Source organism: Urocitellus parryii, chromosome 7, assembly GCF_045843805.1.
Source record: "Urocitellus parryii isolate mUroPar1 chromosome 7, mUroPar1.hap1, whole genome shotgun sequence".
In the NCBI taxonomy this organism is placed as follows: Eukaryota; Metazoa; Chordata; class Mammalia; order Rodentia; family Sciuridae; genus Urocitellus; species Urocitellus parryii.
Window position 1 is genome coordinate 178739120 of NC_135537.1, and position 17700 is coordinate 178756819.

At 41.0% G+C, this 17700-nt stretch overlaps 2 protein-coding genes across 3 annotated transcripts in view; one reads left to right on the plus strand and one right to left on the minus strand.

Annotated features, from left to right (window-relative positions):
- Positions 1-11942, minus strand: part of Acox1 (acyl-CoA oxidase 1) — a 26197-nt gene extending 14255 nt beyond the window's left edge. Inside the window, exons 1-3 of one of the 2 annotated variants that reach the window (XM_026404785.2) lie at positions 11491-11942; positions 10891-11050; positions 4205-4365 (exon numbers count right to left, since the gene is read on the minus strand). In XM_026404785.2, the coding sequence (XP_026260570.1) occupies positions 4205-4365; positions 10891-11050; positions 11491-11599 (430 nt within the window). In that variant the 5' untranslated portion in view covers positions 11600-11942. The remainder of the gene's footprint in view (positions 1-4204; positions 4366-10890; positions 11051-11490) is intronic. The other variant, XM_026404784.2, reaches the window with a different exon arrangement.
- Positions 11884-17700, plus strand: part of Ten1 (TEN1 subunit of CST complex) — a 19804-nt gene continuing 13987 nt past the window's right edge. The window contains exons 1-2 of the mRNA XM_026404786.2: positions 11884-11967; positions 17001-17194. The gene's annotated coding sequence lies outside the window, so the exon portion shown is untranslated. The remainder of the gene's footprint in view (positions 11968-17000; positions 17195-17700) is intronic.

A 17700-nucleotide genomic window follows, 5' to 3' on the forward strand; every position in this document is an offset into this window, starting at 1 on the left:
GTGCAGTACACACCTGTAATCCCAGGGGCTTGGAAAACTGAGGCAGGAGATCGTAAGTTCAAAGCCAGTCTCAGCAATTTAGCAAGGCCCTAACAAATTAGTGAGAATCTGTCTCAAAATAAAAAATAAAAAGGGCTGGAGATATGGCTCAGTGATTAAGTGCACCTGTGTTCAATCTCCAGTACCAAACAACAACAACAACAACAACAACAACAACAGACCAAATAAATGTTATTTCTTTTTTATTCAAACATGTATTTTGAGGTAAAAATAGGAGCCTTATCCTATCAGATTTAAAACTATATTAAAAAACAGCAATGAGGGCTGGGATTGTGGCTCAGTGGTAGAGCACTGGCCTTGCACGGGTGGGACCAGGGTTCAATCCTCAGCACCACATAAAAATAAATAAAATAAAGATTTGTGTCCATCTATAACTAAAAAAATTTTAAAAAGAAGTTGCTAAAGATATGGTAAATTGGGCTGGGGTTGTAGCTCAGAGGTAGAGCACTTGCCTACCATGCATGAGGCACCGGGTTTGATCCTCAGCATCACATAAGTAAAATAAAGACACTTTGTCCACCTACAACTAAAAAACAAATATTTAAAAAAATATATATTGTACATTGTTCTGTTGTTTTAGGAAAAGTCTCAAACTATGCATGCAATAAAAACTAGAAAATGTTCATTTCCTTCAAAGCAGTAATTCATTTCTGAGAAAGATATTCCAAAGATAAAACTCCAAAGAATACTGTTTTGCATGTGTGGTGCTGGCAATCAAACCCAGGCACTCTACCACTGAATTATATCCCCAGCATAGAATATAGATCTTTATAAAGTTTATATTATTATCAATAATGGTGGGGAAATTGGAATGACCTAAATACCCAGAGGAAAAAATTTCATAGTAGAATCAACAAAAAGAGAATCATTTGGGAAAAAGAGAACAGAAGACGATCTAGCATGTGGAGAGAAAGTAGTGAAAAGGCAAGGAAAGAGTAGTGACTTACAAAAATCAAGTTCACTACTGGTCTTTACTTTCAAAGGAAAAAAAGGTGCTTTATTTAATATTTAAGTATCAATAAGCCAGGCATGATGACATGCACCTGTAATCTCAGCTACTCAGGAGGATTAAGAAGGATTGCAAGCTAGAGGCTAATTTAGCAAGACAACTTAGGCAACCTAGCAAGACCCTATCCCCAAATGAAAGTAAAAGAGCTGGAGATGTACCTCAGTGGCAGTGCTTGCCTACCAGGTACAAGGCCCTGAATTCAATCCCCCCAATACCATGAAAAAAAAAAAAAGTCATGAAAAAAGTATTAACAGGGCTGGGGATGTGGCTCAAGCGGTAGCGCGCTCCCCTGGCATGCATGCGGTCCAGGTTTGATCCTCAGCACCACATACAAACAAAGATGTTGTGTCTGCCGAAAAGTAAAAAATAAATATTAAAAAAAATTTTCTCTCTCTCTTAAAAAAAAAAAGTATTAACAGTGGAAATTTGCAGATACTGCAACATCATAAAGTTCTACATTCCTAAAATAATAATAGAAAACAAGACAAAGCTGGGTGCAGTGGCGCACACCTGTAATTCCAGTGGCAGGGGAGGCTGAGACAAGAAGATTTTGAGTTCAAAGTCAGCCTCAGCAATGGTGAGGCTCTAAGCAATTCAGTGAGACCCTGTCTCTAAGTAAAAAATACAAAATAGGGCTGAGGATGTGGCTCAGTGGTCGAGTGCCCCTGAGTTCAATACCTTGAACCAAAAAAAAAAAAGAAAGAAAGAAAATAAGGCAAGGGCTGGGGATGTGGCTCAAGCGGTAGCACGCTCGCCTGGCATGCGTGAGGCCTGGGTTTGATCCTCAGCACCACATACAAACAAAGATGTTGTGTCCGCCGAGAACTAAAGAATAAATATTAAAATTCTCTCTCTCTCTCTCTCTCTCTCTCTCTCTCTCTCTCTCTCTCTCTTTAAAAGAAAAGAAAACAAGGCAAAAAGAATCCCCATGAAGAGATCAATGAAGAACTAATATACTAGTAGAATGAATCAGACATTATTACCCTACATGCATATCTGACACGAGGCATAATTCTATACCATGCACAACCAGAAGAATGATAAGTTATATTCCATTTATGTCAAAATGCATCCTACAGTCATGTATAATTAGAACAAATAAAAAATTAATATATATATATATATATATATATATTTTTTTTTTTTTTTTTTAAAGAACATACTACCCACTTGTGGTCTAAAGATGTAAGTGTGGTCAGGATGGTAATGCTGGACCAGCTTCCACAGGCTGTTCCTTCAATCCCAGAACCCCAGGTAAGACAGCCCCCTTGGTTCTGGCCTCAGCCTTTAATTAATCCCACAGAGCAAGTGTGTTTGAGTTTTCTGGCATGTTTTTAGAAGAGGGAGGACATGCTGTGGGAGAAGAGATAAAGTGGTAATGAACTCTTTCTGCAGGTAACTAGACTGCCACCTCCCTGATGCTGACAAACTTTTTATTGCTTGCTTGTTTTTTGGTAGTGGGGATTGAGCCCAGGGTACACTTCCTCAACCTCCAAGACACAGGTGTGAACCACCATGCTAGGCTTACCTACTCTATATGAGGTAATACTGTCCTGTGATACAAATTAACCAACAAAGTAACTGGTTTACTTAGAAAAGAATAGAAGTCAACATAAAACATCAATATAAATTAATAACATCCCAGCAAGAAACAAAACAATCTCACAGCACTATTCTAAAGTAAACTACAGAGATTAATACAAAATCCGTTTAAACATAAGAAAATACTTATTTGGAAGCAATATAGGAAAGAAAATGTAGCAAATGTAAATAGAACAACATAGAATCTTAGCCCAATTTCTGTTCTCAAATCAGTGAAGTTCAAGTCTTCATTTCTTTCTCCCTCTCTTTGAAATTTAGGGCAAATACACATTTGCAATGTACTTTGTAGAGGCAGAAGTAGTAAACCAATTAGAGAAAGAGAGACCCATTAGCCTCAGGATATTTCACATCTTATGTCACTTATGAAGGATGCTATTAAGTCAATTAAATGCTAAAGTGATATATATGAAAACAAAAAAAAAGGGTTTGTACCACAAAGCTACTTCAAGATTATAAGCATTCATGCATGCACGGACACACGGACACACACACACACACACACACACACACACACACACACACACTCTCTCTCTCTCTCTCTCTCTCTCTCTCTCTCTCTCTCTCTCAGAGAAAGGAAGACTGTATAAAGAATGTTATCTTTCTTTCCTCAGGAAATCTTTGATTCTAATTTCAGGATTGGTATCCTGACACCAACGTCTTGACTGTTTAGTAAGGAGCTTGTAATGTGAACAGAATCTGCAGTCCCCATGGAGGTATTCTGATAACTAACACTTTCCTTAAACCAATTCATAAATCAAAGAGTAGCCAATTAAAAATTAAACACAAAGTCAAGTTTTCCTGATTCTTACAGCCCTTCCACCTTCCCTTCCATTTTCACAGTGAGATGAGACTGAGCAGGCTCAAATTCAAAACACTCAAACCTGCCAATGGCTTTATCTATGAAATGAACCTATTTCACATTAAGATGACTACTTTTCAGATTACTGAAAGTAGTCAGGCATTTAGGAACAATTTAAGAATTACTGGCAATACAGGGTCCACAGATATGTATGGAAAAATATATGTAAAGACTGTTGGAGTCAGATGAAGAGAACCATGCAATTTTTCTCCTAACTACAGGGTTGCTACTGATCAACGGAAGAGTAAGACGTTTACCTGCCATCACCCTGTATCCATTAAAATCCACATCTAATTTTCTTAAAGCAGAGAGACATTCCAAATATTACTAACCCTCTGAAGAATTTCCAAAGTTTTTAATAAATGCACCAACATAACAGTGTGCTTTGATACCTTTAAACCACAGCTTTCCAAACTGCTTAGCACTTGTTCACGGGACAATGATAAAAGGTTTTAAGAAATAACACTGAAGGATGTAAACAGGCCAGAGTTTTGGGCCAATTTAGGGGAAAATAAATAACCTAGGAGAAAAAGAGAAGCCAAATTTTTAAGTAACAATTTAAAAATAAAATCCAAACATCTAGCAGCAGAAAAAAATAAAAATAAAATGGCAGGAGTCACTTTTAAGTGAAGTCCTGAGGTGGATTACCCGCGGACCCTCAGATGTGGACTAACCGTGACCCATTTCCGTCTGGGCGTAGGTGCCAATTATCTGGAGTCCTTTAGATGAGTGCAGCCATTTCTCTTGCTGAGCAGTGGTGCCCTGATTCAGCAAGGTAGGAATAAACATGGAGTAATTGAGGCCCACAGGTTCCACAAAATTGACCAATTGTAGTCTACAGGAGAGAAAAGAAAAGATCTCAGCCTTACTCTAGAAACTGCATCCCTATCACCCAATCCTAACAACCTTATCCCTTAGGATGAAGGTCAGGAAAACTGAAATCCCTTTCTTATTAAATTAAATGTCAATTTTACTATTTTATTACCTAAAAAGTCAACATAAGGATCTGGTGGTATCTCTCTCTCCCTCTGATAATTTCAGGGTCATAATTCTGGTGCTAGGGATTGAAGCTAGGGCCTCACTATGCTAAGCAAAGACTTAACAAGAGCCACACACACTCCCAGACCCCAGAATTCCTTTTTAAATTCCCAAACAATTGGTTTTGTTGGTGTTATTCGCTGGTTTGATGGGTTGAACTTTTTTTTTTTTTAGTTTTATTTGTTTTTGCATTACTTTCAGGTTTTACTAGTTTGTTTTAAACATCAAAAGAAACTCCATAGAACACTGACTTGCAGAACTGTTAACAAAAGATCTTAAGAATAATTTATACTGTCTTTCCCAAAATGATCTAAGCAAATATACCAGAGAGTAAATGTATATTTCAGAACAGAATTAAAGATGTCTAAAAGTCCCCAGGGTTCATAGATGGGCAGTAGGTCATGTGTACAGGTTAAAAACTTACCCAAAGGCCAATGAATATTACCCCAGATTAAGGGAACTCTACATCACACTGAATTCAGCCCTCATCTATCTTCTCATAATACAAATCCATGAAATAGTCAAAATACAAATTACACATACTAGTATGTTTTGGTTATGATGTCTTGTAGATTTTCTAGGGGTGTATTTTGTACTTTGACACATCCTAAGAGCTTAAAATACAAAATACATAGTATCTTACTGATCTTCATGTGTTCTCAATGAATGACTAGGAAGGCAGTATATCTCAGCCTGTCTAGGAACAGAGTATGAACAAGGCATCAAAGAGTAAGCTGCCGGTCCACTCTAGGGAAGCCCTGAAGCCATCCTACTTCCTTAACAGAAGCAACCGCAAACACAAAATACCCTCTTATTTTTCTATTTTCTAAGTAAATACTGTTCAAATTATCTCATTGTTTTCTATATTATCCAAATCATAAACCAATTAGAAATCAACCACTCTCTGGATAGATGCTCTTAGATATTATTATTACTTTTAGGTACTGGCAATTAAACCCTAGAGTGCTCTGCTGCTGAGTCACATACCCATTCCTTTTTATATTTTGAGGCAGGGTCTCACTAAGATGCTAGGGCCTTGCTAAGTTGCTGAGGCTGCAATTTTCCTGCCTCAGCCTCCCAAGTCACTGGGATTACAAAAATGTGCTACCTCACCTGACTAGATACTAATACTTCTATTTAACCAGTGATCTGTTATAATTCTTTTTTTTTTTTTAAAGAGAGAGTGAGAGAGGAGAGAGAGAGAGAGAGAATTTTTAATATTTTATTTTTTAGTTCTCAGCGGACACAACATCTTTGTTGGTATGTGGTGCTGAGGATCGAACCCGGGCCGCACGCATGCCAGGCGAGCGCGCTACCGCTTGAGCCACATCCCCAGCCCATCTGTTATAATTCTTATAGATCCCACTAGAAGGAATGTACCCAAAGTCGTGTAAAAGTGAATAGAGGTTGCTGGTTAGCATCAGTAAAAAATGTTTTCTCTGCGCCAATGGTCTCAGTCATAAGCTTAGGGTAGAAAATCACATTTCAGGAATGCTAGGGATAAACACTGCCAAATATCCAAGAAATGACTGGCTAGCCAACGTCTTAATAAGCAAATAGAAAAACAAACAACAACAAAGCCCCAAACTAGTAAAATGCCTTTTAGCCCAAACATTGGAGGAAAATAGGAGGATTAAGAATATGCAGAACAGGGAAGTTTATTTCTAAGTACTCTAGTTAAGCAGCAGTTTACTCCTTTATTATGCAAGTTCCATAATTCGGAAAATATACCACATCTCAAGCATTCTACCTCTAAAACCAACCAGTGATTATACCCTTCCCATTTCCTTTCATAAATATATAAAGAAACAAACATATAGAATGTCTGAGAAATAAAAGCAGTAGCTGGACATGGTGGTACATGCCTGAGATTCTACCTATTTAGGAAGCCAATACAGGATTACAACAAATTCAAAGTCAGCCTGAACAACCTACTAAGCCCAGCTTAAAATAAAATTTAAAAAGTGCAGGGGATGTAGCTTAATGGTAGAATGCATGCTTAGCACTTGAAAGGCCCTGGGTTCCTTCCCAGTACCACAAGAAAAAAAGAGAGAAGAGCCAGGCACCGATGGCACACCTCTGTAATCCCAGCAACTAGGGAAGCCAGCCTCAGCACTTAGCAAGACCTTGTCTCAAAATTTAAAAAAATAGGGCTGGGGCTATAGCTCAGTTGGTAGAGTGCTTGCCTTGCATGCACAAGGCCCTGGGCTAGATCCCCAGCACTATCCCCCAAAAAAAATTAAATAAAAAGATTGGGGATGTGGCTCAATGGTAAAATGTCCCTGAATTCAATCCTCAGTTCCAAAAAAAAAAAAAAAGGAAAGAGAAGACAAAAAAGTGGCATGGTAATTTGGGTAAAACTATTAAGGCACTCACATTCCATAAGAGAATCAAAAAGGCCAAATAATTTAGTAAGTACTCTGAAAATGATACTAATGGGGGCTGGGGTGGTGGCTCAGCGGTAGAGTGCTTGCCTAGCACGTGTGAGGTCCTGGGTTCGATCCTCACCACCACATAAAAATAAATAAATAAAATAAAGATATTATTTAATAAAGATAAATACAGGTAAATAAATTTATAAAGATAAATAAAATAAAGATACAACTAAAAATATATTAAAAAATTTAAAAATGACATTAATGCAAAATAATTCGAGAAAATAAAAAATATGGGATACAAAATAAAACTATGAAATATTTTCATTCTTAATAAATATGTTTTTGTTTCTGGGCATTTAAAATTCAACTCAAGGGCTGGGGATGTGGTTCAAGCGGTAGCGTGCTCGCCTGGCATGCGTGAGGCCCAGGTTCCATCCTCAGCACCACATACAAACAACGATGTTGTGTCCGCCAAAAACTGAAAAAATATTAAAATCCCCCCCCCTCTAAAAAAAAAAATAAATAAAAAACTAAAAAATAAAATAAAATTCAACTCAAGAACAAAATGTGGGGCTGGGGATATAGCATAGAGGTAGAGTACTTGCCCAGCATGCACAAGGCCCCGAGTCCCATCCCCAGCACAATAGAAAAAAAAGGGGGGTGGGGCTAGGGAATATCAGAGCACCCCTGAGTTCAATTCTCAGTACTGAAAAAACAACTTAAAAACTGAGTGTGTTAAATGATGTTTAATTCCATCTGACAATGGTTTTTAAGGAGTCAGCTTTAATTAATTCTTTATTTTTATTTCTGGGGTGCTAGGGTGAACTCAGGCCTTCACAGATGCTGAGCACGCACTCTACCCCTGGGCTGCACCCACAGCCACTGGAAACCAGCTTTGAAAACCTAGGAAAGTTAACAAAAAACTGATCCTCATTAGAATTTCAAATAACTCTTAAGTATATTTTACAGTTTTCTTTTCATAGCAAACAACATAAAGACAAAGTTACAGGAAAGACTAGTAAAACATTTCTCCAAGCAGCAAAGCCTAGAGGAAACAGTTCTTTGTTGAAATTGGAAAAATCTTAAAAAAGTATTTTACCAATATTAAGTCAGCTTCAAAATAGGCTCTTTAAAGTTTTATTTTGTGATAGGAGAAATGGATGTAAAAGAGACAAATAAGTGCCCCAAGTCCCCAGAAATATTACTGTATTTCATTAACTCTAGCGCCCTCCCCCTCATTTTAGCATTTAAGAAATCCAATATATCTCACAACTAATGGTATGTCATAGTTAACTGGCAACATGGACAGAACACCCTTATTTTGTTTTTATGTGGTACTAAGGATCAAACCCAGTGTTTCACACATACTAGGCAAGCACTTTGCCACTGAGCTACACAGCCCCCACTCACATTTTTTTTAGTGGCAAACCAAAACATTGGTCACAACTGTTGAGTTTATCATATTGATGGGATTATATGCTCTGGCTTATTTGATCTCAGGCAGTAACTGCCAAAACTAATTTCCAATCTAATTAAGATCTCCCTGTCATAGCCTAGGGACACTGGGAGGATACCAAAGGGTTGTTAAAGTTGATACTTTAATATTTCAGGTGAAAAGTGATACACAAAAAAAGCTGACTGGAGTCCACAGGCTCTTTAGCCAACACAAAAACTTTATTCTAGTTCCTGTGACTTCACTTATGTTTGGTTACACACCACAAACTACCAAATTATAATGTACACCAATTCTGAAAGTGGCTGCATCAACCACTTAAAAAACTAAAACTACCCCAAATTTCTATTCTTTTTTTGGTTCTGGGGATTGAACCCAGGAGCATTTTACCACTGAACTCCATTTCCTGCCCTTTTTATTTTGAGACAGAGTCTGAGGGTGGCCTCAAACTAGCAGTCCTCCTGCCTCAGTCTCTTGAGCCTCTGAGATTATAGGCATGAGCTGGGATTACAGAGGTGCACAATCTTAACTAATTTTTAAAAGTTTACAAACTCAGCCTCAGGTCATTTGGTAACAATTTAGAATTTACTCTCCCTCAATATCCTCACAGCCATGAGTCACAAACCTCAGAAACAAAAATGAATAATTGGCAATTGGTGAATACTCCAATTTGTGTTACCAAAAATAAAAAATTTTGAAAAACAAACTGAATGGAGTTCTGGGCAAAGTGTTAAGGGTCAGAGTAGGTGATTTCGTCTTCATAATAACTAAGCCAAGTTGAAAATCGATGCTAAATGCCTTAGAGAAAGTAGTATAGGGGAGCATTACTACACAAAGGTAGAACTTGTAACATGTTTCATATATCTTCATGTTTTTATATATAATCATTTTTTAATTAGTTATACATGACAGAATGCACTTTGATACATCATATATAGCAGGGTATAACTTCTCATTCTTCTGGTTATACATGATGTAGAATCCCACTGATCATATAGTTTTATATGTACATAGGATAATTATGTCTTGATTCATTCTACTATCATTCATCCCCCATAACCCCTCCTCTCCCCTCACCCCATTATGAAATCTAAAGTAATTGTATTCTTCCTTACCCCCACTCCATTATGAATCAGCATCTGCATATCAGAGAAAATGTTAGGATTTTGGTTTTTGGGGATGGTATATCTTCATTCTTGAAAATACAACATTCACAAAATTTAACTTACTTATTCAGTTTTTGGTACCAGGGACTGAACAGAGGGGTACTTAACTACTAAGCTGCACCCCCAGTTATTTTTTTATTCTGAGACAAGGTTTCAATAAGCTACTTATGGCCTCGCCAAATTATGGAGGCTGGCTTTGAACTTGCAATCCTCCTGCCTCAGTCTCCCAAGTCACTGGGATTACAGGTATGCACCACTGCACTCAGCTTTTTCACTTATTTTTATGCAGTGCTGTGGATTGAACCCAGGGTCTTGTGCATATGCTAGGCAAGCCTCTACCATGAGCTACACTCCCAGCCCCAAATTTAATCTTTACTGATGAAAATATTGGAGTTCCTCTAAAACACAGAAACTTAAAAAAGAAGATGCCCAGAAATAAATGAGACATGTAAGAGATGCTATAGACCAAAACAATCTGATACTGGAGTGTTAATTTAGGTTAAGCCCAAAACCCCATATTTCTTTCTTTTTTTAATATATTTTTTAGTTGTAGATGGACACAATCTTTATTTTATTTATTTTTATGTGGTGCTGAGGATGGAACCCAGGACCTCATGCATGCAAGGTAAGTGCTCTACCACTGAGCTACAACCCCAGCCCCATATTTCTTTATCTAATTAAAAAACTAAAGCAAGTGCAATGAAAACAGGTGGTCTGAGAAAAAGATAGACTCTCCTCCAGCACTAGGACCAAGGCAGATTTTTCTGCACAAGACAACCATTTAAACCTGTCACTAGATTCAACAATGCTAGGTTCTTAGAATACTTCAAATTCATTCTGAGGTTAGACAAATGTTCTTCTTCCATCCTCATAGTTCCCATTATTTTAAACTCAAGAACTACACTATCTTATAAAAATAAAATGCTATTACTACAAAATACTTCAACATTTGGTTTCGCAACTGAAAACCTTTCCAAACTCAGAAATTTAGTAGGTCTCCTTCTTAGAAAGAGCAACCTCTTCCTGCATTTAAATCACTCCAAATTGAGATGCTAGTGAAAGAATTTGAAAAATAAAGATTCTTGAGATTGAATTCTTGAGAATGAAAACTCTCTTTTTATTACCAGCATTCTACAAACATGTCATCTCACTAAAAAGCTGATACAAAAGTAACCTCATTATTTTCCACAGGTTCAACTTTCAATAGGCACGAAACTATGCCTGTGTGGGCCTTCACATGCCAAGTACGATGTTAAAAGGCTTAAAGTGTCCGCAGCTGTCAAGTCTGGGCTAACAATTCTTGCCCTCTGCTAAGGTATACCTACTTTTTAAACCACATGATTTCGTCAGGATCTGCGATGCCAAACTCCCTCAGCTTCTTCACCATGCTAGCACTCTTCTTGACAGCCACCTCGTAACGCTGGCTGCGAGTGAGGAAGTTATAGTCTTCATGCTGGAAGTCTGGGTCGTTCATAATCAGGTTCTCTACAAGGGAGTTAAAGGACATCAAGAGGAAGATACACATTTCTTCTCCAAGCCCCGCCCCCGGTTCAGGGGATTGAACCCAAGGTCGGTCTGACACTGAGCAGCACCACGGCCCTTTTTAAAGAAAAAAAATTGAGACCGGGTCTTGCTAAATTGCTGAGGCTGCCCTCGAACTTGCGATCCTCCTGCCTGAGCCTCCCGGGTAGCTGGGATTACAGGCGTGCGCCACCGCGCCCCCAGCGAAATCCACCCTCCTTCACTGACTGCAGGTCTGAATCGCGAGCACAGCTCGGGAAGGGCGAGACCCCCAACCCCTGTCATGGGCCGTCCCTCCAAGTGGGAGTCTCAGCTCTCCCGAAGCCCCACAGCGCCACCGACTCCTCTTCGAGGGGGTCTCAGCCTTGCTTGCGAGAGAACGGAGGCCGGCCCGCCGCCCTCACCGATCTCTCGACGGCGCCGGGTTTTCTCGGGGCTGCCGTCCAGGATGTGTGTGATCAGCTCGGGGTTGAAGGTGGCGGCGGCCCGCTCCCTGCGCAGGTCCGGGTTCATGGTGTCGGCCGGTGTCGGAGACGAGGCAGTAGTGGTGCTGGCAGAAGCGACAGTGTCCGCAGCTCTAGCGCCGGCTGGGCTCTAAGAGCAGTCCCAGGACGTCGCGAGTCCCCGCCCCGCTGGCCCCGGCCCGCCCCTTCTTCCTCACGGCCCTCTGCGCGTGACCCCGGGCGCCCGTGCCGGGACCGCCCGCAAAGCGGACGAATCCCCTGCTCCCGACCCCTGGCCAAGAGGACGCAGGTGGAAGGTCAGCAGATTGTCCGGGGCGTGAAGGGGGAGCCAGGTGCTTTCGGTATCGCGCCTCTCTCGCGTCTCGTGATCGCGCGGAGCGGAAATAGGGACCTGAGGCCCGGGGACACCGTGAACAGGTTGGCTGGGGATTTGGGAGGGGGCGGGACAACACGACAGAGGTGTGCGCCTGCGCTCTGACACTCGTCTGCCCCGCACTTCCGGATCCTTTTGCTAAACCGTCCCCGGAAACAGTGGAAGGATGGGACTCAGGGGCCTATGGGCGGAAAAAGTGTGGGAGGTCTTTGCGTAATTGTAGGGGGAAGATCTAGGTTTTTCCCAGAATCTTCCCAGACTGGAGAAAAAGGAATGGGAACAAAGTTCTATTAAAATAATGGTGTTGGGGCTGGGGATGTGGCTCAAGCGGTAGCGCGCTCGCCTGGCATGCGTGCGGCCCGGGTTCGATCCTCAGCACCACATACCAACAAAGATGTTGTGTCCGCCGAGAACTAAAAAAATAAAATAAAATAATGGTGTGCTTGGGCCAGCGTGGGCTGTAGAGGTCTGGGTGCAGATTTACGGAGGTTCCCTATGAGATAGGCATGCTTCTCTTGAGACCTGCCTTTGAGGATAGATTTTATGTGTGTGTGTGTGCGCGCGTGTGCCGCACTGGAGAGTGAACCCAGGAGCGCTCTTAGAACTGAGCTACATCCCCAGCCTTTATTTATTTTGAGACCGGGTCTTTCAGAGGCTGGTCTTGTACTTGTGACCCTCCTGCCTCAGCCTTCCCAGTCTCTGGGATTACATGTCTGCATCACCCGTCAGGCCAGAGTTTTTGTTGTTGTTTCCCTAAACTGAAGGGCGGTTCTTAGAGATCTTGGCATCCAGACTTTTTTGTTTGTGCTATCATCGTCAAAAAGTGGTAACTACACATGTGCCTAAAAATCATAGGATTCAGGCTGGGGATATAGCTCAGTTGGTAGAGTGCTTGCCTTGAATGCACAAGGCCCTGGGTTCAATACTCCGCACCCCCTCCCCCCCAAAAAATCATAGGATTCATAATAAAAAGCAAGACTTCCCCATCCTCAGAAGCAACCACTTTTCACTTTTAGTTAATATTGCTCAAAAGATTACTAAATTAAATACTTAAATTATTTCTGGCCAGGCGCAGCTTGGGAGGCTGAGGCAGGAGGATTGCAAGTTCAAAGCCAACCCCAGCAACTTAGTGAAGCACTAAGCAACTCAGACCCTGTCTTCAAGTAAAATACAAAATAGGGCTGGGGATGTGGGTCTGTGGTCAAGTCCCTCTGCGTTCAATCCCTAGTACCCCAACCAAAAAAAAATTTTTCTGCATTTATTTTAGTTACCTTTTGAGGTCGTGCCATGATAAGATGTAGCACACTACACAAATCCTTTACCTCTCCCTAATTTGGTTTTGTAAATTTCGACATACTTAAGTTTTTGCAGTACAGTACTGGCATTCACCTTGGATACAAATTATAAGGAGGCTCTAGAGCCAATACTAAAGATGAATAATTTTTAAATGCAGTTTGTTTATGTGTTTGCTGGCAATATAGAACCCAGGGCCTCCAGCATACTAAGCAAGTGCTCTACCATATATTCCCAGCTATATTCCCAGCCCCACAATCAAAATGAAGAAAACCCCCACCATGAACAAAATATCAAAATGCTGAATGAAGACAAGATAATTGTTGCTGATGGTTTCTTTTTTTCCCGGCCCAGTATACCTGGGCAAGGCACTGTTACCTGAGGTTAACGGGTGTAATGCACCCCCTCCTCCACTAAACATTATTTCACCAAGTTATTGTGGATTTTATTACTCCTGCCAAAAGTTGGTACTCCGTTGCTGGTTATGGTGGCAACTCGGAAGGCTGAAGCAGGAAGATCACAGCTTAGAGGCCAACCTCAGCCATTTTACTGAGCCCCTGAGTAGCTTCGTGAAACCCTGTCTCAAAATAAAAAACAAAAAAAGGGGGCTGTAGCTGTAGCTCAGTGGTAGAGTATCCCTGGGATCAATCCCCAGTACAAAAAAAAAAAAAAAAAAAAAAGAAAGAAAAGAAAAGAAAAAGCTGGCACTACAAATATAACTAAAACAAGCTGTTGATAAGATAAAGCTCAGTTTATTGCTTACTGGGAAAAAGGGAATCACTATCTGGCAAGACTTTGGCAGTGTCTCAGAGGGGATGGTAAGGTCAAAATTTATTGAGAATTGAACGATTGGTTTAAGGTGGGTCTTTCAATTTTGGGTCTTGATTATGAGTGGGCAAGAACCATAGTCTAAGGTGGGGAAAGTGGTGCACACCTGTAATCCCAGTGGCTCAGGAGGCTGAGGCAGGAGGATTGCAAGTTCAAAGCCAGCCTTAGCAAAAGTAAGGTGCTAAGCAACTTAGTGAGATCTTGCCTCTAAATAAAATACAAAACAAAGCTGGGGTTATGGCTCAGTGGTTGAGTACCCCTGAGTTCAATCTCTGATACAAAAAAAAAAAAAAAAAGAACTATAGTCTAAAGTGATTGGAGACAGCAAGTCAAGGAAATTGAATGAATCTCAGTGCACAGAATGGCTGTTGAGCTCCAGCCATTGGCTGGGTAGACAGTTCAGAAAAGTAAAGAAATGCCAAGGAATATAGAGTTCTGGCAGAGCCCTGTAGTATAGCTTTGGTTCTCAGTGTCCAGACTGTGTGTGGGGACAGGTGGTTTTGGTTTTCACTTTTCTCTTATTTTTTTTTAATTATTTATTTATTTATTTATTTATTTATTGAGAGAGAGAGAGAGAATTTTTTAATATATTTTTTTTTTTTTTAGTTTTTTCGGTAGACACAACATCGTTGTTTGTATGTGGTGCTGAGGATCGAACCCGGGCCGCATGCATGCCAGTCGAGCCCGCTACCGCTTGAGCCACATCCCAGGCCCTCGCTTTTCTCTTGATGAATCTCTTCACCCATACTCTTGAATATTTAATAATGTCCCAGACCCTGTGTGAGGCACAGGGGACACAGCAGGGAATAAGGTTTTCGAATTCTCCTCTGCAGTCTAGTGGGTGACCCAGGCTTTAAACAAATAAAAGACCATGCCATTTGACAACTGATTGTTTAGTAAACAAAATAATGAAAATGAATCAAGGTTATGGGTAGAATTGGGTATGGGGAGAATACTAGTTTAGATGGGTGGACCAGGAAGGCCTCACAGAGGAAGAGGCATTTGAACTGGGACCTGAAAGAAAGGAAACCAACCAAGGAATGTGCAGGTCCAGGTCCTGAGATGTGAGCTGAGGAAGGGGAAGGGCAGAAAGGTGGGCAGGAGTGGACCCCACCTGCTATGCAGCCAAGGTAAAGGCTCCCACTTCCAGTGGTTGTCATCGGGCACCTTTCATAGATTTTCAACAAGGAGTCCTGTGGTCTGATTGACGTTTGAAAACTGGTACAGAGGTAGGGGGAGTCCTATAGAGAACTCCACATGTACTCTGTACCCAGGTTCCACCGCGATCAACTACACCTCCAACCAGTTGCTACCGCATTAATTTTAAGCAAGTTCTACATGTTGTCCATGAATAGATTTAGTATGTTTGTTTTTATTTCAATAGTTATCACATTTGGAAATCTTTTTTTTTAACTTTTTTTTTTTTGAGAGAGAGAGAGAGAGAGAATTTTTTTAATATTTTTTTTTAGTTTTCGGTGGACACAACATCTTTGTTTGTATGTGGTGCTGAGGATCAAACCCGGGCCGCATGCCTGCTAGGCGAGCACGCTACTGCTTGAGCCACATCCCCAGCCCTACATTTGGAAATCTTAACTCAAGTTCCTTAATGTCACAGACCTGAAATATAATCAACTTTCCTCCATCAAAAGACAGTTGCTTTGTTCAAATCTGAGTCCACACAAGGTCCACAAGTTGCCGTGGGTGGGCATAAATCTTGACAACATATGATTTTCTCCTGTATATATTTTTTCCCTTCAATTTATTTCTATTTAAGAAACTAGATCTTTTTTCCTGTGGAATTTCCCACAACCCGTATTTTTCCCTTCTCTGGGGCATCTTTGACATATTCCTCTGTTTTTGAGCTTTCTGTACTTTGTTGGTTAATATCTGGAGGCTCTGCTAGACTCAGACTTGAGGTTTTGGCCAAAAATACTCCCTACAGCATTTTTTTTTTCCCCATTGAAAATATCGCGTGGTTGCTGTGAAGAGAATGAACTGTAGCAGGACAAAGTAGAAAGAGGCCAGTTAGAGGCCTGGTAAAGGGGTGGACAGGGTGATGACCATGGAGACAGGGAGACCCTCGCCCTCTGGCTTGGATAGAGCTGACAGGGTGGGGATTGGATGAGGCCGTGAGAGGAAAGGACGCATCTAGAATGATCCTAGGTTTAAGCCGACACTTTCAGGGGACTGTGAGGGACAAATTCTTTCACATTGCAATTTTCCCCAGATGTCTGGTGATCCATGACTGTTCATGTTAAGAAAACGGGTCAGCGTGATCCCAGCGACTTGGGAGGCTAAGGCAGGAGGATCACAGATTTGAGGTCAGAATGGGCAACTCTGCAAGACCCTGCCTCAAAACAAAAAGGTGCAGAGATGTAGTTCAGTGGCAGAGCACCCCTGGGTTCAATCCTGGTATTGCAAAGAAAAAAAATGAAGAAGAAGGAAGAAAATAAATGGTCAGTGTACAATAAAGTAAAACAAAGAAAACAACATCAAAATTAAAACACAAAGAAAATGAGTGAGTGCAAAGGCCCCCGTCCTACAGAAGGTGCTCAACAAAAGGCTTCCAGTCCTAATATTCTAGAAAGCCAATTGTTCTTGTTAAATAAAAATTACAGGAGGCCACAATTCTGACTCCTGCACTGGGACCCAGCAGGCCAGTCCAAATATGAAGATGGAGTCACCCATGTTACCTGACCATCTGAAATCGGGAGAATGAGGTCAACAGCCAAATTTCCCAAACAGGCCAATAGCATGACACTGAGATTCCCTCTGCCTTAATCCTTAGGTCCCTTAATCACTCAATCCTTACAAAAAATAACCTTGAAGTTGACCTGTCGGCTATTTTGTTCTGTCTCCCTGTCCCTGCCTTAGGAGGACGGTGACTTTGGAATGACCAGTCCTTTCTGCTCTTTGTCTCTTTTCCCAGCCCTTCTCTGCTTCTCTCTCTCTGCAGCCCACCTCTGCTGCCCAGCCCCTTGGAACACTTATTCTGTGCCATGGAATGCAGCGTTGCCTGGTTCTAGAATGGAAAATAAAGCCGGTTGACACCTTCACACTGTAGTAGTTTTTGCCCTTCGCCACTCTGGATGTGACGATGACAGTCACCCAGCATTTAGTAGAGTAGCTTCGCTGGAGAGCTGGATCCTGGTGAGCTTTGTCTTTTTATTGCGAAATATTTTTGAACTTATACAAGAATTGGAGAATAAAATTAATCAACATACCTTTCACCTAGATCTACTAGTTATCTAATCTGCAGTCTTTTTGCCACAGCTGCTGGGCCAACTCTTGTTGACTTGCTTTTTGTTTCCTGAACCATTTGAGAAAACAAGATGGAGGGCTGGGGATGTGGCTCAAGCGGTAGCGCGATCGCCTGGCATGCGTGCGGCCCAGGTTCGATCCTCAGCACCACATACCAACAAAGATGTTGTGTCTGCCGAGAACTAAAAAATAAATATTAAAAATTCTCTCTCTCTCTCTCCTCTCTCACTCTCTCTTTAAAAAAAAAAAAGAAAGAAAACAAGATGGAAATCCTGATCCTTACTCGTAAGAACCCATGTTTATTTCTTTTTCTTTTAAGAGTTCTTTTTTTAAAGAGAGGGAGAGAGAGAGAGAGAGAGAGAGAGAGAGAGAACTTTAATATTTATTTTTTAGTT